Below are 22966 nucleotides of genomic sequence, written 5' to 3' on the forward strand. Positions count from 1 at the left end.
TGTCTGACTCAAACCCGAAGGCTGCAGCATCCTTAAATGCAGACCAACCTCTGGAGCTGCAGGGTGATTAGCCCCCTGTGCACTGGGAGACTGACGTGAGGGAGGAGAGGGGGCAACAGAAGCAGAGATCAGAGGAATTCTGTCTTCTTCGCTGCTTGCTCGAGGCTCCAACAAAGTCTGTGTTTCAGAGATAAAAGACGCATTCCTCTCCCTCTTCCACGAATATGGAGATAGCATATACTGAGGGTCATTACAACGTCTGTACAGCCACCCGGCAGTCGTTCGGTGCTGGTGGAAGCCCTTTCCTCACATCCCAGGCCATCTGGTAACAGGATAACCACGTTTGACCCCGCAGCTCGCCCTGGCTCCACACAGGCAAGCAGGGCTTGAATTATTGCTCTCCAGCAGCATAACGAGGCCATCGTCATGACCCTGTGCTCTGGAAGTACAGGGGAGCTGTAATTGTCCCTGCTTCTCGCCCGTGGATTATACTTGGCAGACATCAGCATCAGCAGTGTGGCCTCTGCCTCGAAATCCACAAGGGAATCTCTCTTCTCCAGCTCCACTGATGAAATGTTAAAAGTGTCCATGCGGGCCAGGCATTGGTGACATGGAAAAGAAAATCATCTTTACACTGTGACTTTGTTTTTAGCTGAGGTGACTAGCCCTGCACACCCTCTGCTGACCAAGAGACCCACTTAAAATACCAAAAAATTATTTCTCTTTTGTAAAAGAGCTTTATTCCTGCCAACTTACCTTGTGATTCATTTCATGAGACACAGATGATGCAAGAATCCCAAAAAAGCCTTACCTAACTGTCCATGGGGTGTGAAAATTGGAAAGTGTATTTGAACATCTTCACTTTAACACATGTGAAGATACACATGAAGTGCAGCTTTGATGGGATCATTCTTTATTACAGCTTTGATGGCTGATAGACACAAAATCCTTGTGCAATATCTCTAGCCAAGAAAAACAACAACAAAAATAGAAAAGAAGACCAAAATTTTACATACCTCAAGTAAACACTTAGGAAGCCCAGAGCAAAATTTACGGATATCATTTCCTTAAGTTTGAAGATGTGAATTAATGTTAAACACGGAGAGATTTGAAAGTTCTCTTTCATACATTTTTCCCACTTTTACCAAAAAAAATTTAAAGACAGAGTAGGTAAAAATAAAAACATCACATAAATGTGAAATAAACCACGGGGGAATTGAACATTTGGATGTTAATTGAGCTTTAAAAGTAAGCCAGATCCTATTACATGTGCAAGTTGTGAAAATTTCTATCTTGAGTTGTGGGAAAACTATTTAGACTAATGTGCTTAGCAGACATACCCATGTATAGGTGGAACCAAATCCTATGGGAGCTTTTCCACAAACTGTAGAAATTGTCATATATAATAGTATTGGTTGGAAGCATCTGGTTTTTGTAGAGATGTGGATTTACTGTTTTTCCTCACTGCCATTTTTAGACAGCTGCCTCCTCTCCTAGCTCTCTGGGATGTCATGTCAAGAAGGATTGTGGCTGTCACATCCTGAACCTTCCCATAAGAAAAAAGCTCCAGTGCGTTTGAAAGCACAGCCGAGGGGGTGGGAGTTCAATGACCTGCTCAGTGGCCACAGCATTTCTCTTAACCTGTGTCCCAGTAGTAACCTGATGACATCATCTGTCCTCAGGGTCTCTCTTAGTAGACACTTAAGTAAATGCACAGTGTTTTCCTCTTTCATATCAATAATTTAAGCATGCTCCCCACACAAAAATGTTTCAAGGCTGGTAGTAAAGAGAATTGTGTGCTGAAGGATTTTCTTCTTTGGGTGCCTGATGCTTTCAGAGCTCCCCTTCCACTTAATACGTTCTACAAAAATCATTATTTGCCTTCGTTACTGAACATGACTTAAAGGTAAAGACCAGTTAAGTCAAGTTTATATAGAGTATCCAGTGATTAAGAGAGTGTCTATCCCTTAAAATTTACTAAATGCATACCGGTGAATGAATGAGTGACCATCATGGTGACAGTACATGGTGTGGGGCAGGGGTCCTCGCTTTCCCCGTAGATGGTGTAGGGCAGAGGTCCTCAAACTTGGCTAGACATTCATTCACTTGTGGAGCCTTAAAGATACTAATCCTTGACTCTACCTTTAGAAATCCAATTCCTGTCTTATGTGGAGACTTTAACATCTGTTTTTTATTTAACACTGTAGTAAGTAACCAAGGTTAAGAATCGCTGTGTGAATATGGATCTGACTATGTAGTGACCTCAGGAACTTTTCTAAAAGTTGCTTTCAATTTTTATAAATCTTTGATACCGATTTGTTTTTTCTTTTTTCCCATTTTCTGTGGTTTCCAATTGTTAAGTACTGAAAATTATTGTATCTGACTGAATGCTCTTGTGGTTAGAGCTCCCATTACACTTTACTAGTTTAGGGTTCTATGGAAAATGCTATTCCTGGGTGGCTAGTGTCACCTACCAGCAGTCAAGATAATTAGTGTTACCTAATATTTTTAAATATGTGTCTAATTAGAAATACTTTCATTTTCAAGAGGACTTGATGTCCAGTATCATTAAATAATTGGCCTCATCTTAAGCAGAATGACTCTCTTTATAAGAGAGCTTAGAGAATTATGTCCCTTGTCATATAACATTGGCCTATGTTGAAAAAATGTCCCTTTCTATAAAGATGTCCTAATTTTTAATCCCATGTGATTTACTCACGTATTTTACCTTCTTTTTAGTATCTCTAAAACAGGAACAGTCATTGTACTTGAATATACATTTATCAAGTGATCTGGAGTAAGGTTTTCTTAGCTTTTTTATATGATTATAATTAATTGATTTATATTTTAGAGCAGTTTTTTTTTTTTTTTTGGCTCCGTCGGGTCATAGTTGCGGTACAAGGGATCTGTGGTGTGGCATGCGAGATCCTCCACCGCCACAGGCTCCTCATTGCAGTGTGCAGGGTTCTCTCTAGTTGCAGCACTCAGGCTCTGTAGTTGTGGCACATAGGCTTAGTTGCCCCGTGGCATGTGGGATCTTAGTTCTCCTACCACGGATCGAACCTGCATCCCCGGCACTGGGAGGCGGATTCTTAACCATTGGACCACCAGGGAAGTTCCGGGAGCAGTTTTATATTTACAGAAAAATTTTACTGAGAGTTCCTATATAATCACTCCCCCACCCCAGCTTCCCTTATGATTAACATCTTGCATTAGGGTGGTACACAGTTACAATTGAGGAGCCAATATTATTAATTAATTAATAGTTAATTATCATTAACTAAAGCCCATAATTTGCTTTAGGATCCACTCTTGATGTTGTACATTCTGTGGGTTTGGGAAAATATAACATGACCTGTACCACTATTACAGTATCATAGAGAGTAATTTCACTGCTCTAAAAATCCTCTGTGCTCCACCTATTCATCCCTCCTTCTCTCCAACCTCTAGAAACTACTGATCTTTTTACAGTCTTTAGTCTATTTTTTTTTCTCCAGAATGTCATATAGTTGGAATCATATAGTATGTATCTTTTTCTCATTGGGTTTTCTTCTTTTAGCAGCATGCAATTAAGTTCCCTCTGTGTCTTTTTCATGGCTTGATGGCTCATTTCTTTTTATTGCTGAGTGATATTTCATTGTCTGGATGTACCACAGTTATTTATTTATTATTTACTGAAGCACATCTTGGCTGCTTCCAAGTTTTGGTGATTATGGATAAAGCTGCTATAAATGTCCATGTGCAGGTTTAGGTTTTTGTGTGGACACAAGTTTTCAATCCATCTGAGTAAATACCAAGAAGCATGATTGCTGGATGTATGGTAAGAATATGTTTAATTTGTAAGAAATCACCAAACTGTCTTCCAAAGTTGCTGCACCATTTGTGTTCCCACCACTAATGAATGGGATTTCCTGTTGCTCCACAGCCTCACCAGCATCTGGTGGTGTCAGTGTTCTGGATTTTGGCCAATCCAGTAGGTGTATAGTGGTATCTCGTTGTTGTTTTAATTTGCAAGTCCCTGATGACATAGGATGTTGAACATCTTTTCTTATGCTTATCTGCTATCTGTATATCTTCTCTGGTCAGGTGTCTGTTCAGATATTTTGCCAACTTTTTAGTTAGGTCATTTTCTTATCATGGAGTTTTAAAGTTCTTTGTATATTTCGTATACCTATTCTTTATTAGATAAGTGTTTTGCAAATACTTTCTCCCAGTCTGTGGTTTGTCTTCTCATTCTCTTTTGAAGGATAATTTTGTTGGATACAGAATTCTAGGTTGGTGAGGTTTTTTTTCTTTCTACACTTTAAATATTTCACTTTATTCTCTACTTGTTCACATGGTTTCTGAAAAGAAGTCTAATGTAATTCATGCCTTTGTGCCTCTGTACATAAGGCTTTTTTTCTCAGTTTCTTTTAAAACTTTCTGTTTGTCTTTGATTTTCTGAAGTTTAAATATGAGCCTGTGTGTAGATTTTTTGATATTTATGCTAATTGGTGTTCTCTGAGATTCCTGGATCTGTGGTTAGTGTCTGCCATTAACTGGAAAATTTTGTCAGTATTGTTACAAGTATTTCTTCTGTTTATTTCCTTTCCTCCCAGTATTCCTATTACACCTTTTATAATTGTCTAATAATTCTTAGATATTCTATTGTGTCTTTTTCCTTTTCTTCTCTCTCTCTGTATTTCAGTTTTGGAAGTTTCCCTTAAAATTTCTTCAAGCTCACTGATTCTTTCCTCAGCCACAGTCCGCTGAAGCCTCATCAAAGGTGCTCTTCATTCAGTTACAGTTTTACTAGCCTTTCCTTCTGGTTCTTTCTTAGAGTTTCCATCTCTCTGTTTACATTACTCATCTGTTCCTGAACATTATCCATGTGCTTCATTACAGGCTTTAGCATATTAATCATAGTTATTTTAAATTCCCCATCTGATAATTCCATCACCTCTGCCAAATCTGAGTCTGGTTCTGATGCTTGGTCTGTCTCTTCAAACTGTGTGGGGTTTTTTTTTTGTTTTGTTTTATTTTTGTCTTTAAGTGTGTGCTTTGTTGTTTAAAGCTGAACATGATGTACTGAATAGAAGGAAATGACGCGAATAGACTTTTAGTGTGAGGGTTTATGTTTATCTGGCTAGAAGTTAAGCCAGGCTTACTGTTTGCTGTAACTACAGGCATCAGAGGCTAAAGTTAACTGGCTCAGGTTAACTGGTTTCCCCCGAGGCAGGCCTTGTTAAGAAGAACAGAGTGCTCTGTCCCATTTCAGAATGGTTCCTTTCCCTTCCCGCTGCTGGAGCCTCTGGGGACTTTTCTCCAGCACCCATTATGAGAACCTAGTAGGGCTCCAAGGGGTAAAACTCTCAAGAAGCGTGGGACCCCTATGGCTGGGTCCCCCTGGAGTTTTTAACTCTCAGACTTGTCTGTACTGAGCCTCCAGCAATTCATCAGCTGTAGTTCTGGTCTCCCAGGGAGGCTCTCCTTGTGGGTTTCTGCTCCTGTGAATTGTGATGCTCTCTGTCTGCTTGTCTGTCTCTCCAGTTTTTGAGGCAGCAGTTTTCCCTGTGACCTCACTTCTCTGACGGATCCAAGAAGACTTGTTGATTTTCAGTAGGTTCAGCTTTCTTCTGGTAGTAAAAATGAGAGTGACGATTTTCTTTGCATGCCCTGCTGGAAACTGGAAGTCTTATCATTCAAATAGAAAATCAGTATTCTTTTGCTTGATGATCAGGAATTCAAAACGAATTCTCACTTCTGAAAATAAAGGTATTTTAAAATAAAGGTCACCTATCACCTTCCTCTTTCCTGTGGGTGGAGGGAGCTGTGATCCCACACGATTAACAAACTCAGCAGCAGGTCCGCTGGAGTGTGCCACCCAGGTTGCGAGGGCATGAAGTGAAGCTTCATAAAAGAAGTTTCAAGTTAATTTTGATAGAAAAATAGATGAATATTTTAGAAACAAGACCATTAGGTACATCTTCTTGGATGGCCTGCTTAGGGTCAGACAATGAAGGAAATCCCTGGGCTCGTTTACTTGACCTTAAGGCCTGTTTCCCCATCTGAAAAATGAAGGGGGTTGGAGCAGATTAGTGATGTTCACATTGCTCCTCGTGGAGCCTGAGCATGGCTGTGCCTCCAAGGGCTCCTGGAGAGTGGGGGTGTCCGCTGGTAGAACTCAAGCTGCCCCCAACAGACAGCCCCCCTTCTCAGGGGCCCCACACACTGACATCCACAGTCCTATGTGAACGGCAGTGCCCCGGGCTAGAAGAGCTTTGAAGTTTCTTACTCAGGTCAGTCACTTAAGGTTTCCCTTCCTTCTAACTTTCTATAAAATCCACAGAATGCCAGGATGAGGAAATCAAATTATTTGGAGAAGAGAGGGAGAAGCAAAATTTACTTAAAATTTTAAATCTGACTTTCCTTTAGAATTGTGCCCTAGAAGGATGGTGTTAATGCTGGGCCATGAGCCTGTGCCACCCTTTCCCCAACACCATCTTCCATTCCCGGGGTTACCTTACCTGGATTTATTCTTCTGGATGAACCACAAAATGCCTTCTGAGTCCTACTTACCTCTGGAAAACTTGGGCCCACACAGGGGCTAGTCCTGACAAAACAGATGCTTTTCAACAGGATGCCGATACCACTCAGCTGAAAGTTACGTGATGCGTAAACATCGTGATGGTCATGACCGATGGATGCAAGACTATTAACCACACTTGTTATCTGAAAAGCAAAGACAAATGGCTGAATATATATGTGGCTTAAATGTCATGGTCGTTGAAAAAGGACGAGAATGAGAGGGATCTTCCTACTTCCTATGCACCCTCACCAGCCACACGTGCTGAGACTCTGAGACTCGGTGCCCTGGAGGTTCCTCTTCTTCTAGAGCTAAGGGGCCCTGCTTTCTGAAGTGGGAAGCTTGTGTTTGATCTCCAGTTACCACTGCAATTATATATCATGAGAATGTGACCAACCTGAGTGTAGGGACCTCACCCATTTATTTTATTTAAAAAAATTTGTTTTGAAGCATCGTTGATTATATCATTAGTTTCAGGTGTACAACATAGTGATTCAACATTTTTGTAAATTATATTCCACTTATTTTCCTGTGCTATACAATATATCCTGGTTGCTTATTTATTTTATACATAGTAGTTTGTATCTGTTAACCCCCTACCCCTACCTTGCCCCCCCTTCCCTCTCCCCACTGGTAACCACTAGATTGTTCTCTTATCTTTGAGTCTGTTTCTGTTTTGTTACATATATTCCTTTGTTTTATTTTTTTAGATTCCACATATAAGTGATAACATAGAGTATTTGTCTTTCTCTGACTTATTTCACTAAGCATAATACTCTCCAAGTCCATCCATGTTGTTGCAAATGGCAATATTTCGTTCTTTTTTTATGCCTGAGTAGTATTCCATTGTATATATACACCACATCTTCTTTATCCTTTCATCTGTTGATGGGCACTGGGGTTGCTTCCATATCTTGGCTACTGTAAATAATGCTGCTATGAACATTGGGTTGCATGTATTTTTTCAAATTCGTGTTTTTGTTTTCTTCAGATATATACCCAGGAGTGGAATTGCTGGATCACATGGTAGCTCTATTTGTAGTTTTTTGAGGAACCTTCATACTGTTGCCCACTGTGGCTGCACCCATTTACACTCCCACTAACAGTGCACATGGGTTCCCTTTTCTCTTCATCCTTGCCAACATGTGTTATTCCTTGTCTTTTGGAGGATGGCCACTCTGACCAGTGTGAGGTGGTACCTCATTGTGGTTTTGATTTGCATTTCTCTAATAATTAGGGATGTTGAGCATCTTTTCATGTGTCTCTTGGCCATCTGTATGTCTTCTTTGGGAAAATGTCTATTCAGGTCTTCTGCCCATTTTTTAATTGGGTTGTTTGCTTTTTTTTTTTTTTTTTTTTGTGGTACACGGGCCTCTCACTGTTGTGGCCTCTCCCGTTGTGGAACACAGGCTCTGGACGCGCAGGCTCAGCGGCCATGGCTCATGGGCCCAGCTGCTCCGTGGCATGTGGGATCTTCCCAGACTGGGGCACGAACCCATGTCCCCTGCATCGGCAGGCGGACTCTCAACCACTGCGCCACCAGGGAAGCCCGGGTTGTTTGTTTTTTTGATATTGGGTTGTATGAGCTGTTTATATATTTTGAAGATTAATCCCTTGTCAGTCACATCGTTTCCAAATATTTTCTCCCGTTCAGTAGCCACGCCCATTTGTTTTGGTATTTTTAATTTTTTAATACACATATTACTTTTATGACTCAACTAGCAAATGATTTTATTTTTCCATTGCATTTAAAGATTTAAAGAATCTAAAAAGCAATATATTTAATTTTCAATACAGCAATTTTCAGAGACATAAATGATCAATTCAGTCATAAAACTGTGAGTTCCTTGTAAAAGTGCAATTATGGCAGCACCTAGTAATATTTTACTATAATTTTTTCAAAAAAACATAGTTTTAGGGAAATAGAAATATATTCACAAATCATAGAATTCAAAAAAACTCACATTTCAAAATTATTAAAATTCAATACTAAAATTATTGAAATACCATTGTACATATAGATTGTAGATGTAAGATTAAATTTTTCAAATTGCATCTCTCAGATTTTCCCTTTTTAAAAGAAATACCATATTAGCATATTTCCCTTCATTTATAACAAACTGTTTCCTGGATACGGAAGAAATTGAAAACATTTTAGTAATAGTCCAGAGTGATTTTCCATTCCAGTCCTTTCCAGGAGAGCCCCGGAATTCATTATTGCTTTAATGATGGGCTTCTTGACTCTGGCCGAGAAGGCTTGATATTTTCTGTGGTGTCTTGTCCACTGGGAGGTGGTCACTGACAGGACAGATCAGCAGCCCGCGCTGCATTGAGATGCAGAACAAATGGGGCTGAGTCCCTCCCCTGCCGCTCTGCGGGCTCTGCTGCCACTAACAATTACCAGGGACAGGGGCACAGATGCACAGCAGGAAGCCTGACCCCAGTGCCTCAGCTCATTTTGCACCCCACTTATCCAATGCTCCCTGCCCTGTAATCTCCCCTGCATTGCTATCTGTGCGTTTACACAGTCAACCTTCATTTTGTCCCCAGGACCAGCACTGGCTGTTTTGTCACATCTATTGATTGCCCTGAAACTGCAGTTTACGGAGATCGCTTTCCAAGGTCCTGAGAAAGTCCCATTCCCCCTCTGATAGGCTGGCGGCTAGCTGGTGAGGACCAGAGGCCATCACTAGTGTCTGATGGAAACCACCATGACTCGAAACAGCCCTGTGTCACTTTCGGGACAAAAATGCCAAAGTGCCCTTAGGACTGGACGCTGCTTCAGACAATAGAATTTCACCAAAGCCAGGAAGTATGCTGTATTGAACGTCCTGTTTGCCATGAATCACCAGAACTGCGCACAGGAAAAGAACCAAGGCCGTGGATAACACTGCCCTGTTTTTGTGTAACATGCAGAGATCCTGTAAGTAGTCACAGCGAGCACCTGTTAGTGTGACACTATGTAAGCTCCTCATGGAGAAGCCATGAGATCGAGGTTTGTGGGCTCGCTTTGCAGATAAGGAAACTGAGGCCCACAGACATCATGTGATTTGCCCAGATTCCCACAGCCAAACTGTGACTCAAGTAAGATTTGAACTTAGGTCTGCTTAGCTTGAAAAACCAGCCCCTTGCCCGTGTTCTGTATGTACCCCCGTGAACCCCTCAGGTACAGCGTCTTAGGGGAGCTGGTTTGGTTTCACTTGTCTTCCCAGCTCTTAGCTTCCCTCATACTCAACCTTTTTCTCCTGGGATGCTTCTGCACTGTCTCCTTCCTGCATCCTGTCTTCTTCAAAGACTGCAATCCTTCTCCCATTACTTCTCCAAAGTATCTTTTAAGGATGCTTTTTGGTAAAGAGAAGGATCCTATAAGAGAAGCAGGAATTGAGGAAGTAATGAAGTCAGCGTGTTCCCTTAAAGCCCCGCTTTATTCCAGTTCAAAGCTTACCTAGAAAGAGGGAAAGGAGTCCAGGCACCTGCCGTCTGTGATACGCAGTGAAGGGCAGGATCTGGAAGGTGGAAGAAAGATGCTTACCCTCCCAAGGCTACAAACCTGGTGTGAAAGTGACGCTCCCACACTGATGTCAGAGTGATGCCAGGAGTGCCCTGTAACTCCCACCGTTATTAACAAGTGCCTGTGCCAGGTGCTGGTCTACTTGCTCTACAGAGTTGATTAGTTCAACTTCACAACAGCCATAGCAGTGGACACTGATGGGCGTTGCCTCCTGCCAGGGACGAAATTGAAGCTCATGGCTGGGCAGGAGAGGAGTCAGGCCAGCTCTGCCGACTGTGCTGTGGACACCATGCCCAGCACTGCCCAGTCCTGGTGGTCCAGGCACCACAGATCTGTGGACCAGTGAGGAGTTCGGTGAAACAAGGCTGGCTTATGTCAATAACAACACTGTCTTGTATTTGCACACAGCTTTCCACCATTCCAACAACTTTTACAAATCTTAGCCCCTCTCATCTCCACGGTGCTTCCCTGGCACAGAGGTGGCCCCGTCCAGGGGATTGCGCTCCGTGGTTCAGAATGCCCCTCCGGGAATGGCCCTGGGTAGAATGTGGAAAGCAGGATTGCTGTGTAAATAACTTGGTGGGCACTAGAAGTACGAAGAAGAAAACGTGGCCACAGTTCCTGGAAAGGCAGCTTCGTGCTCAGACGACGTCAGGGCATCCCCAAGACGACCTGTATAGTTGTGAAGCTCAGGGCCAGGACGAAGGCCCAGGTTTTCCAGAGTCAGGCTGAGAAGAATGGCTTCCCTGGAAAAAGGCTTTGATAAGCTTTTTCTCTTTCACTTTGGACCAAGAGGGACCCAGGGAAGGTGTCCGTCGTCCATGCACTCGGCCGACGGTCTCTGTGGGCACACTCGCAGGGCAATTCCTCACTGTCTTCGGTTCTTCCTGCATCTCTTTTGTGATGGAGTGGGGAGGTGCTGCTGTTCTCCATGGAAATGAGTGGGGATGAGTGATTTTCCCAGCACATAGTAGTCCTAAGAGCAAGGGCTCTTCTGTTTGGGCCCAGGGTTTTGATTAATAAAAGAATAATGCTGCGTTTTGTGGAATGTAGCCACGGGACCTTCAAACACACATCTTGCATTGACAGGTGACAACAAAGCTGGCTGTCTGAGGGCGTCAGCTTTGTCACATTCTTGTTTGCTCATATCTCCTCTAACCAAATTATATTTCTTGCCAATATGTCTAGTTCCCTTTCACAGGGACCACATCTCCTCAGTGATGGGATTATATTAAGTGGTTTTTGCTCATGGTGACACCCCCATCCCTGCCGAGCCGTCGGCTGTGACTGCCGACGCTCCTCATATGTAAACTCAGGAGGGCTCAGAAAGGAGGAGGGGCCTGGGCTGAGGGTCTTCATGACCTTCCCCAGAGCTAGGGCAGGAGACACCAGGGCAGGGGTGTCCAGTGTCCTGGGAAATGGCCACCCAGAGCTGTGCATCTCCCCCGTGCCCATCCCTGTTCTAAACCCACTAAGGAGCCCACCTTATCTTCCTTCTAGTGTTTTCCTAACTCTTCCTTTCCCTGCCTTGACCAAAAGTAGGGAATTATAGAGCAAGTGTTTAAAAAATATTTCCATAAATGGTCCAAAGATCCTGGTTCAAACCATCTGAAGCGTGGGATAGGTCGATGTCCTTTCATTTCTCTGCCTGTGACTATTGTGGGCAGAAGTAAGGAAAAGACCAGGTAAACAGCAAATTAAGATCCGTAATATATGAACAGACTATGTCCCAGGCAAGGGAAGAATCCAGGAAACCAGAGGAGGAAATGAAGTGTTTAGACTTTAAACATCGGGAAGAGAATCAAAATAAAGCCACAGCATCAGCCCACCCCAGTTCAGACACCAGAAATGTATTCCTGACAGGCTCCCTTCCCTTCCTTTCAATTTCTTACATTGATTAACACCCCAAACCATTAATTCCATCTGTGTTTCCTTTTCTTCCTGTCTTCATGCTGTCACACACAGCACTCTGGGGATATGACATTGTTCGTTTTGAAAATCACTGGTTCCAAGACAAGATTTGGAACATTAAAAAAAAAAAAAATTAACTCTTTGAACTGTATTGGTTTAAAACACAAGGGAAAATCTAGGATAGGGTGTGCATTAAGGAAGCTTTAAATAGTGGTAATTCTTTATGATTCAATAAAATATTAAGGTTTCACATTTCTGAAACTAGCAACCAAGGGCATTTTAAATGTAAATGTAAGTTATTGAATCTACCCGTAATGTTGAAGAGGATTATTTCAGGTCACTATTTCTCATATCCTGCACAAACATTTAGTGGTAAGATACCACACTTTATCCCAAAGGTCGCAGAGATCATAAAACACTGATTCTGGATGCTGTCTTGTAGCTGGCAGCCTGCATCCTAGGAAGAAATGGAATCAACGCCACAGTTAGCCCAGAGGAAAGATTCATGCCTCAAGGTCACTTGTATGGCATCATAGACAGGGCCTGGGGTGCCCTCGGGACCCACGCAGTGGCAGGCCATCTTCTTTTATTGCAAAGGCCATCTTGATTTGAATACTTTCCCTGGTCTTGGGAAGTCAATGGTTAAAATCAGTGCACTGTGTGTTGAAAGACAGTAAGCACCTGAAGTGACTTTAGTGTTTCAGGATCCCTTTACAAAGAACTTGGCGTGCTTGTTCTTCATTCGGTGTTCCCAGCAGCTCTGCGGTGTCATTTCCCCTCATTTGACAGAAGAGGCTCAGGAGGGTTAAATGCCTTTTCCAGAAGTAGGCATAGTGCACAGATAAGTAGAACGTGAAGTCTGGTCTGGTGGTAGCAAATTTAGGATCTTTTTTTCTCTTTACCAGTATTTTCCAAGTATCCTTTAAACATTAATACAGAACTCAGGTGAGTTTTAGCTGGAAGATATACTTTGGTAAATTAAAATTTGTGATATTGACCAAGAAAGAAAACTCTGTATGCCAAAATTATTTGATCTAGGAGCTCACCTAGAAATAATCAGCAATCAGCAGCACATGGAACTCTGAAAAAGTATCTTTGCAAATCTGCTGTATACCAGGTTCCTTCAGGAAATTGAAAAGAATGCATTTGGTGTTCTCTCAAACCACAGGCATGCCTGGGAGGAGAAAAAGAACAAAGGAAATGATAATTCTAGTAGCAACATTGTATAAAGAGCATTCTCACATTCAGAGCTCTCTTCTGTGCCCAGACCTCTCCACACCCCTCCCCTTCTTGCCAAGTTGCTTCCACACCTTGGATGAGAATAAGAATAAGTCACAGCAAGTCATCCGGATGTGTTCTTTCCTAGTATTTGCAGGTCTCATGCCCAACTTCTTTAATGTGAGTTATTTAAATTGAAGAACAATGGCTGAAGATGAAAGAGTAAAAAAGCCCTCTTATGCTATTTCTCTGTTTGTGAAAAGTAATGATTTAGTGTCGTAGATGACGATGTTGTGAGTCAGCAAACATAGATCCCTCCAGGTAACACTTTGTCCTGCTATTTTCCACCTGGGGGAAATTGTCTGATGGGGGAGGGAAGATTAACTGAAATTTGGATGCTAAATAAGTCCAGTTTGTTTCTGTGGGAGTTATTTGTTTTTGGAAATCTGTGAGAAGCCAAGTTAACAACACTTCTAGCTGACTGGAAATGCAGACGTTGTGATGTATTAAGGAGAGAAGTCGTACGTTGGTACCAACCACCGATGCTGAGTCCAGGAGTCTAGCGGGGACACACAGGAAGGGAAAGGGGACTTGCCTTTAGGTGAGAAGGTGCAGTTACTGTGACCCTGTGTCCTGGCACAGGCCTCAGGTTCCTCTCCTGCAGAAATGGAAAGTCAGATTGTCCGTGTGAGTGTGAGTTTTCTGATCTGTGTTCTTCCTGGAATACATTGGAACGTTCTAGACGTCTTGGGTCTGCCTCTGTCTAGTGATATAACACTGGCCTAGACTCTGCCGCACGCTGAGCCTCCATGACCTCAGGGGGACACTAGGATGATAAGGTCTTCCATGTCCATACCCCAGGTTTGTTCTGAGAAGGAAAGGTAAACAGGGCCCTTGAGAGCCATCAGCACACTCACAGGTCCCTGCGGCTGTACTCGGCACCAGTGGATGTCCCAGTGCCACCGGCTCCTCACTCACACCGTGCACATCTGTGTCTGGATGCCCATCTAGAAAGAGGTGTCCAGATACAGATGTAACGATACACGTATATATAGAGAGAGCTGAGTTATTTCTGTATTTATAAATCACACACACATATACGCTCACTGAAGCTCAGAATCACTATTTCACATATTTTCAGCTCTCTCCAAGAAGACTTACAGAAGTTCACAAAGTTCCTGGGTCTCCAACTCTAGCATAAAAATGAGCAGAGGAAAGTGGTAAAAATCACAGTTGGAATGATCCCATTGAGAGCCTCCTTCTAACCTCGGTTAATTTGGGCAAATTTCCTAAATTTTCTGAGCCTCAGCTTCCTCCTGGGTAAAAGGAGGATTTGAGAAAATCTAACCAGACTCAGTATAAGCTCAGTAATGTGTCTTGAACCAGGGGCAGATCCGATCTGGGCTGGCTCCATGTGGTCCATGTGCTTGGACCACAGACCCGGCACGGGGGTCCCCTCACAGCTCGTAGGGCCTAAGGAGGGAGAGACATTTGAGGAACGAACAAAACCACCACCCAGAATAGCTATGCAATTACAGTCCTGATAAGACCCAGGATGGAAATCCTGGGGTGCTGGGAACAGCCCACGGGGACCCCATCCAGCCTTGACTGAAGCTACACCTTCCTCAGCACAAAGGCAGTGTCGGCATTAGGATACCGCTTCCCTCCAGGCTCTGCCAGCCCTCCCTTCTGTCCTTGTCCAGCTCCCCCGCACAGATACATGTGGGTCACATGTGACTGTCTGGGCAGCCCCGAGCCTGCTGGGGCCCCCCACTCCCAGCTCTTTGTTCAGGCTCAGACGGGCTGGAGACACACACCAGCAACATCTCCTGATGGCCAGTAGGGTGACTTGGGCGCCTGATCCTCTTCCAACTTCTGTGCAGCGTTTTAAGCTGCCAAGCTGTGCTGAAGTGATCTAGAAACAGATAAAAGGCAAAAAAGGCTCATAGGAAGACTGTGAGCACTGATCACTTCCTGCCGTCCTGTGTCAAAAAGTGTGTGATCCTGAGCCTCTTGTTCAAAGCCTTTCCTCCAAGGAGATACAACTTTATTGCTGCTGCTGGGCCTTAGTGTACCCTGCCTTACCTATTATGCATGATCTTATGCAAAATAAATAAAAAACAGAAAATAGCACCTACCTATGCAAAAATAACATTTGCATAAATTATACCCCCAAAATAACCAAGTTGGAGGGAACTTTAAGAAGGGTAAAGATTAGCCAAGATTTTGATCTTGACCAAGTTTCAAATCAGGATTTAAACTAAGTGTTGAAGTCCAGTTTTAGATTTTGCTGCCTTGACCAGCCCCCTCCCCAAGGTTGGAAGCTGGATTCTCCGATAACCACACCCACTCTCCAACAAAGGGGATTCAGTACACCAGAGCCTCGTAGGCAGCATCTTTGATGATGGGATGCGAGGGGGCCCTGATCAATGCAGACAGGCTGGAAGGTGCAGCTGTTCGTATTTCTCCCCAAAGCATTTTCCCTTGGCTTCTGAACTCAGGGACTGGTCTTTGGCAAAAGCCTATATAGGGAAACTCTGGGTTAGTACAGGTGTATTGTGGAAGCTCAGAGGTTCCACAGGGGGAGTCCTACAACTGTGTTTCCAGATAACAGTTGATGCTCTCCAATACCTTTTATGCCACAGAGAATAAGTAGGCGGGCAGTGCGCTTTTCCAGCATTCTCTAGAAATTAGCAGCAGCATTGAGCTGTGCTGTCGGTGGAAGGAAATGGCTGAACCTGGCACATAGAGGGACCCTGGTGTGACTGCATTTATCAGCCTGAAATAAGCCAGACAGTTAAACTCCTAAATGGAAAATACACAAGCCCCTGCTTTCTGAGCCCGACCTGTAATAATGTGCTCATTCTTTCAAAATTATTTATTGGATTGATTTACTAAATAATCATAAAGTGATTAGTATGCACCGGTCACTGTTTATACTGATTCTCAAGGATGAATGAACCTGAGAGGCAGCTTTGTGATTACCCCCATTTCACAGATGAGGAAACTGAGGCATAGTTTACATCACTTGCCCAAAGTCAGAGCAGTGGGGTTAGGATTTGAAATCAGATGCCCTCCTCTCTCCCTCTCTTCAGTGAGAACTGAGCCAGGATCCAGCAGCTCACCACATAGCAACATATCCCAACATTCTGATTGCTTCCAGCGTTCCTTAGAGAGAGTATTGTTACCTCATAGAAAATTATCTGGAAATTTCTAGGTCCATAAGGAGCTTGAAAATGGTGTATGTAAAGTAGGAAATAGAAGTATCTGTGTGCCATTTTCACATCATCGTGTTAATGCTAATGACTTTTAGAGTGGATTTTTTCCCAAACCGTTACTATTATAATTAATGGCTTATGTGATTTAAATGCAGAATGCAATGACGATGGCTGGATTACTTTCCTTTTTATATTTTACTTTAGATGTTTAAGGTTGCATAAGCATAGTCTTGAAAAAATAGGATAACCCTGAAAAAACTGTTCAAAACTAGTTCAATTTGCAATCCATCTCCTTGTAAATATTACTTTCTTCCAAATGTTACATTTGGCAATAAAACTATTAGATGAAAGCCCTCTCTGCCTTTCATTTCATTGTTCCCTAAATAGAGCAACCTACTGAAATCCCTCGCTTTAAAAATCAGACTCAGATCCGAACACCTACGTCTTATGCAGTATTTCTCTTGTGCAGAGGTAACAGCCAAGGGATATGAAGGAAGAAGCAAAACAAGCAAACAGACAAACATGCAGTTTCTGAAAAATGAATACCCCTAAGAGGCTGTCTCCCGGGGAACTGCAAACCTTAGCCCCTTTCTGAGGAAGTGAGAGCTTGGTATTTCTTAGAGAGAGACTTTCCCCTTGACACACAAGCATTATAACGGATTCACTAGTTAAAAACTGTTTGGTTGGAGATACGGTCTCTGCATCTTTCTGAGCGCACAGAGGGGTAATGCCCTGTCCCTTTGGTCTGAGCAGGAAGCCTGGATCTGGGGTAGATTCCTCTGCAAGCTGCCCCTCAGGCTTCTCCCTGAGAAGCTGGCTCAGCCTGCCTGTTCCCTCCCTCCTGTGCAATCTCCTTCCCTCTGCATGGGTCCTGGGCAGCTCCATCCGTCCAAATGGGAGCTGAGTTTGCAAGCTGACAGGGCATGCACAGGGCTGGTGGTGCTGATGTCAGAGCCAGCAGACAGTTGTGATTGGGTCTAATTAGACTTTGCAGCAGCAAATAGACAAGCTCCCTGCGTGATTGGCTTCAAAGTGGCTGGTGCCAAACAACTAGCAGAGGTGCCAAAGTAGAGCCCTGCATTTGGAGCCCAGATCAAGAGAGGCTGCCGGGGCAGGAGGAGGGGGAAGAGGAGGGGGGGGGGCCTGGGCTGGGCGCACCTTTCCTTCGCGGTCCCTCCGGCCCTAGAGCGCTTTGGTACTGGAGCTTAGATCGCGGCTCTCAGCCCAGCTGGAAACAAGTGACAGAGAACAATTAGAGAGGAGGGCGGGCGGGAGCGCTTGAGTGCTCAGTCCTAAAAAGTGAACCTGCTCCCTGATTTGCAGACGCATTTACCGGCGGCGGCGGCGGCGGGCGACAAGAACAGGAAAGGTGAAATTGTTTAAGAAAGGATTCCTGCCCTGTTCCACTTACCGGGTCCCAGCCATGGCATCGGTCTTGGGGACCAGCAGAGGGTCCGGAGGGCTGAGCAGTCAACTGAAATGCAAGTCCAAGCGGAGGAGGAGGAGGAGGTCCAAGCGCAAAGGTAAGGAGCTGGTTTTCTGCGCCGTCTCCCGCGAACTCTCCGCGCTGCGCCGCCTCCTCTTGTCTGTGGGCTTTGCCTGTTTCCAGCAGCTTCACTTCAGGATGCTGGTGGGATGTCGGTCGGTACAAAGCAGAGCGCTCGGCTCTCGAGTTAAGATCCCTTTGTAAATGCCGGGGCTTCCGCAAGCCCAGAGAGGGTGGCGAACCAACGGAGCAGAGGGCTCAGCAAAAGGCAGAGGAGAGGGGCTGAGGACGGGGCTGTTCCTTTGACTGGAGTACGGGCCCTCCCTGGACTCGCACTCCCTGGCCGCTGGCCACCTGCACTGCCTCTGACCCTCGCAGAGGCAACGTTAGCTCAGGGGCCAAAGGAAACCCTCTCTTAAGCCAGCATCCCTAAGAACGAGGGACGGGACCTCGTGCCAGCTTTTCCATGCAAACTGTCTTGGAGGAAGGAGTGGGCAAAACCCGGGAAATAGCGTCCCTTCGTTGGCTGACAGTTTCTATTTAGAGTGGTACCCGTTGTTTTGTAAGCACGAGGACCTGCAGAGAGAAACAGGGCTTATCTGGGGGGAATAAGCAGAAATTAATACATGAAAAGAGAAACAGGCATTACAGCTTGTTAGAGGTGAGAAAAACTGCAAACCAGAAAAGGAGAAAAAGCAGCCGATGACAGGTTGCTCCTGACACACCATCGTGTCTGTGCCTGGTTCCCGATCTGTTTGGAGAGGAGCCACCTGAAGTTAGTCCCATCAGTAGCCCAGGGCTCCCACAGGGGCTGGTGCACAGCCGGCCCAGCTCCACGGAGGAGGCCGGTCTTGAAATGTCATCCTAGCCGGTGTCCCTTCCATGGGAGGGTGGAAGGAGCCTTCCAGGGCTGCCAGCTCTTCCCCAGAGAGGAACTTGTTATCAGCAGCTCCTTATCATGAGTCTGCAGGAGAAAGTTCAGTTCTTACTATTTGAAATGAGGCGTGTTTTTTTTTTTTTAAGTGACCAGAGAGCCATAAAGAACAGTTGAAAAGACACAACTAAAATGTATCAGATTTTCCGGTTTCTCTGCTGGAGCGTGCAGAGTTAGATGTGGTTGAAGTTGTAAGTCCTCTCCCAAGAGGACTTCTGCCCCATCTTTTCCTAACTGCTCTCAAACAGTCCCTGAGTCCTTCCCGACTTCTTCCAATAATAGAAATTAGCCGGGCGGTTTGAAAACATAAATGCCAATAGCACACAGTCGTTAATTATGATTGTATGTCAGGGTGGCAGGGAGCAAGGCGACAACTTCCCAGGAAGGTTTCAGAGCCTTCCATGTCAAAGGGGGTGATTCTGTCATTCTAGTTTAACTCTTGAGCTGCTAAAATGAATGCCAGCTATTCACTTTGTTACCTGAAAATTTCACTCTGAAACAGATCTGTTAACGTCTTCCAAAAATAATGCTAACAGAAAGTGACAATGGTATTGAAAAAAATCACAGAATTTAATAATGAATATAAGTTTTAAAAGAGATAAAAAGGAAATGTTCTCTTGTGTACTTCAAGAGTTCTTATTTTCCAGTCTTTTTATTTAGTATATTTAAAACTGAAAAGCATGGAATAATATTTTGCAATAAAACAAAACCTATAGAAAGAAAATATAAGCTGATGGACATTTGTGCCTTTCTCCAAATTCATTTTTTGTACCTTTAAAAGTCAGTCATGCTGGCTCATAAGGCATTCGATTTCGGAAGGGAAGACAAGAAAATCTGAAGGAGGACTTCATTGGCTATAAACTTAACTATGACAATTCAAAATAAATTTTATATGAAATATTTATATGCTTTGTTTTCAATATACCAAGTCTCTTAATTTTTATAGCCAAAAACTGAAGTGGGAAAGGGTAATCAGGATGTGTGTGCTAATTCCTGTTATGCGTAAATTTATCCGTGGGGTGAAATTTCCTATGGCATCTGCCGACAGCTTATCATGGTCTATGAGTCAAATCAAACTGCTAAGTATTCACTTTTTAGGGGAAAGTTAACAGTGTAAGTGTGTGTGGTCAAACGAAAAGAAAACAGCAATGACAGAGCACTTTAAATCTTTATTTGCGTTTTCCTGGGAATAGATCAGTTTGTATATAATTCCCAGTTATTACGGATGCTTTTTTTCCCTCTTCTATCAGGACAATAGTGAATTTAAATTATGTTCTAATATCCATGAATCTTAATAACAGTAATTGAATAGCATAGCCTCAGCTTTTAAGCTTATCTAATAATAAAGCTCTATATTTGTCACAATTTAAAATCCACACGTGTATGGGTGGCTGTTAAGGAATTTTGGTAAGGCTCTACTTAGTACTAACTAAAGCCACTGATTGTGAGCACAAAGAAGGAGTTCCTTTTGTATGTGAATAAATAAATTAAAATAAATGTTCATTTTTTTGGCCAATGACAAGTGTATTTCCACCTGTTCTAATGAACAAGAGTCATTTTGAAGCTGCATCATAACTTTTAGTTTCCTGGAGCTGTCAGCCGAAGTACTATTGGCTGGCTATATGTATTCTCTAAAAGTGGCTTTGTTATGATTTCTTTATTATGCTTTTTATTGTCAAAATCTATGGGCTCCGAAATAAAAACTCTGTCGCTACAGTATAAGTGTGGAATTGATACCATACTCCCATTATTATTAACTATGATCCAGAGTCTCGGAAGTAAATTTTTTTCCTGTAGGAGGTATTTTTTAGTCACCATACCACACAGAAAGTAGTTTATATCATTAAAAGTCAAAAAAAACCTAAAAATCAAAATAAAACTTAGTCACAGAATATGACTTTGGGTATTACCTAGCCGAGACCTGCATTTGTCTCTCAGATAAACTTTCAAAAGGATACTGAGCAAGCCTCCCCACCCACCAATCCTCCTGTTATTTTATTAGGAACCAGTGCTGTCCGTTTCTCTCCATGTGTTATTTTTTAGTTGGGACTTTACCTTAGAAATTATTTATGAATGTTTTACGTTTTCTGTACAAACAAGAAATGTCAAATTTTAACGTTTTTATGGGGAAAAACAGGCAGTTAAAAAAAAATCTGTGAAAAGGACAGAGTTTTTTTTTTTTTACACATGTGGTTAAGGAGTGTTCACCTCCCCTGTAACATGTGAGACCCGTCAGTTTATTCTGCTTCTATTTCATGCAAAGGCTCTCAGAAAACCCTGGCAGCTCTTGTAGTTTAGGAGAGTTGACTGCTGCCTGCCCACACAAAATACCCACTTAGCTCATTTCTCTCGGAGAATTCTAGGAGACTGTGCTCTGCTTTACAGTTCTGGGTAAAATTATGTGGGGTGATTGCACACAACCACGTCTGTTATGTGGTTGTATTAGAGAAATGTCTGCCTGTATCACGAAAGAATTGAATGTGTGAATATTGTAAAAGGTATATACTTTAACCCTAGATAATAAAGGCAAAGGTTGAAGGGTTCTTAAATTAGTATCAACTCAAGCAGGTAGCACAAGAGGCAGCATCATCAAAATAGTGTAGTATATAAAGATAAGTCACTTAAATTTTTATCAGTTAATCTCTGGACCGTTGGATACCTCCAGGGTAATATGCCTGAGGAATTTCATAGGTGTATTTTTAATTATTAAAATAGTATATGTATTCTCTTTTGTTTCTCTTGATCTTTCTTTGGTGAGAGTAGTTTTCCAAAAAGAAGCTGTGTGTTGGCATGAAATGAATTTTGTGAATAAAATGTTTTTAACATTTGACCCATGAGTATATACAATGTATAAAATGACTGAAATTTCTGGAAATAAAAAAAGATTGCTCTTTCAATACAAACATATTAGGAAATGGATTGGGTACTGATACTAATTCAGTTGGTTCCAGGAGGTAAACAGGAAGACAAGGTTTTAAGTGAAGTGCGTCAATCATTAAAACAGAGAAAGGGAGGGAACTTTGGAGAACTATTTTAAATGCTGTAGAAACAATCATTTGGTAACTCGGTCCCCTTGAATTCAGCATCAACACACCACCTGTCTTTTTGAGGCATTTGACGGCAAACTAAGTTAATGCTTGAATTTCACGTACTGTTCCAGGGGGATCAGTTACACAGAGTTTTAGAAAATTGAGGGTGAATTTTGGAAGCTAACACACGGGTAAATCTCTGCAGAAGTAAGCTGATGAATCATGAGGAGGTAGGAGTGGCCGGTTGCTGAACGTGGGGAAATGCAGATAAAAAGTTGGCAAAAGGAACAGGATAAGTAGAGCAGATGGACTGCAGACACAGGCTTGTTGTGAAATGGAATTCCGTGCAAAGCTAATGAAATACAAAGATGGGCCAAGGATGAAGGTGGGAGGCTTGTGGCTCTCAGCCCCCGCAGCGGCAGAGTAGCTGGCGGGTCTCATCCTGGCTGCTGGGGACTTACTCCTGCATCACAGCCGAGCGTCCGTGCTCACCACTTGCCTCGCTCGCCCACAGCTCCAGAGGAAGGGCTGGATTAGGTGATAAAATTAAATTGATGAAACTGTTCGCCATCCTCTAATTATGTGAGGGCTTCTTCCTTTCTCTTTTTAAAATTTGTATTAGTACTTCTGGTTTCTAGTGACCCGTGTAGTAGCAGTAATTTGAGGTTGCTTCAAGGGCATTAGATATGATGAGTGAACTTGAATTTAGAATAAAAATATGAGGTTCATGTATCCATAGCTAAATAGTGGTGATTCGGTTATTGCAGAAGTGCTGTCCCAGAAGAGCATTATGTAAGGAAATGCAGAATAAGGAAATTGCATTTTTCTTTTCTTGAGGCATGGAGAGACAACTTATGCTCTGAAAGCATTCAATGTTCAATTTAAAAACCATAGATGTTTGTAGTTGTGTGTGTATACCTATATACATATATACAGAGTGAAGACAGTGGAAACATTTGAGCATTTTTTATGTCTGCCTGCTTTTTCTAAAATGCTAGAAAATGAAAGCACTGTTTTTGTAATATGGACAGTTTTGAACAACTCATAAACCCAAAAATAATTATACTACTCTGTTCTTCATCATTTAAAAATAT

At 42.9% G+C, this 22966-nt stretch overlaps 1 protein-coding gene across 1 annotated transcript in view; it reads left to right on the forward strand.

Annotated features, from left to right (window-relative positions):
- The first annotated feature begins 17819 nt into the window (after positions 1–17819).
- The window catches only part of ADARB2 (adenosine deaminase RNA specific B2 (inactive)), a 364216-nt gene continuing 359069 nt past the window's right edge, over positions 17820–22966 (forward strand). Inside the window, exon 1 of the mRNA XM_089906613.1 lies at positions 17820–17946. Within this exon, the coding sequence (XP_089762739.1) occupies positions 17847–17946 (100 nt within the window). The 5' untranslated portion in view covers positions 17820–17846. The remainder of the gene's footprint in view (positions 17947–22966) is intronic.

The sequence above is a fragment of the Delphinapterus leucas genome, chromosome 2 (assembly GCF_059928025.1).
Source record: "Delphinapterus leucas isolate spDelLeu-1000000601 "Yukka" chromosome 2, BTC_Dleu_Yukka2, whole genome shotgun sequence".
NCBI classification, from domain to species: Eukaryota; Metazoa; Chordata; class Mammalia; order Artiodactyla; family Monodontidae; genus Delphinapterus; species Delphinapterus leucas.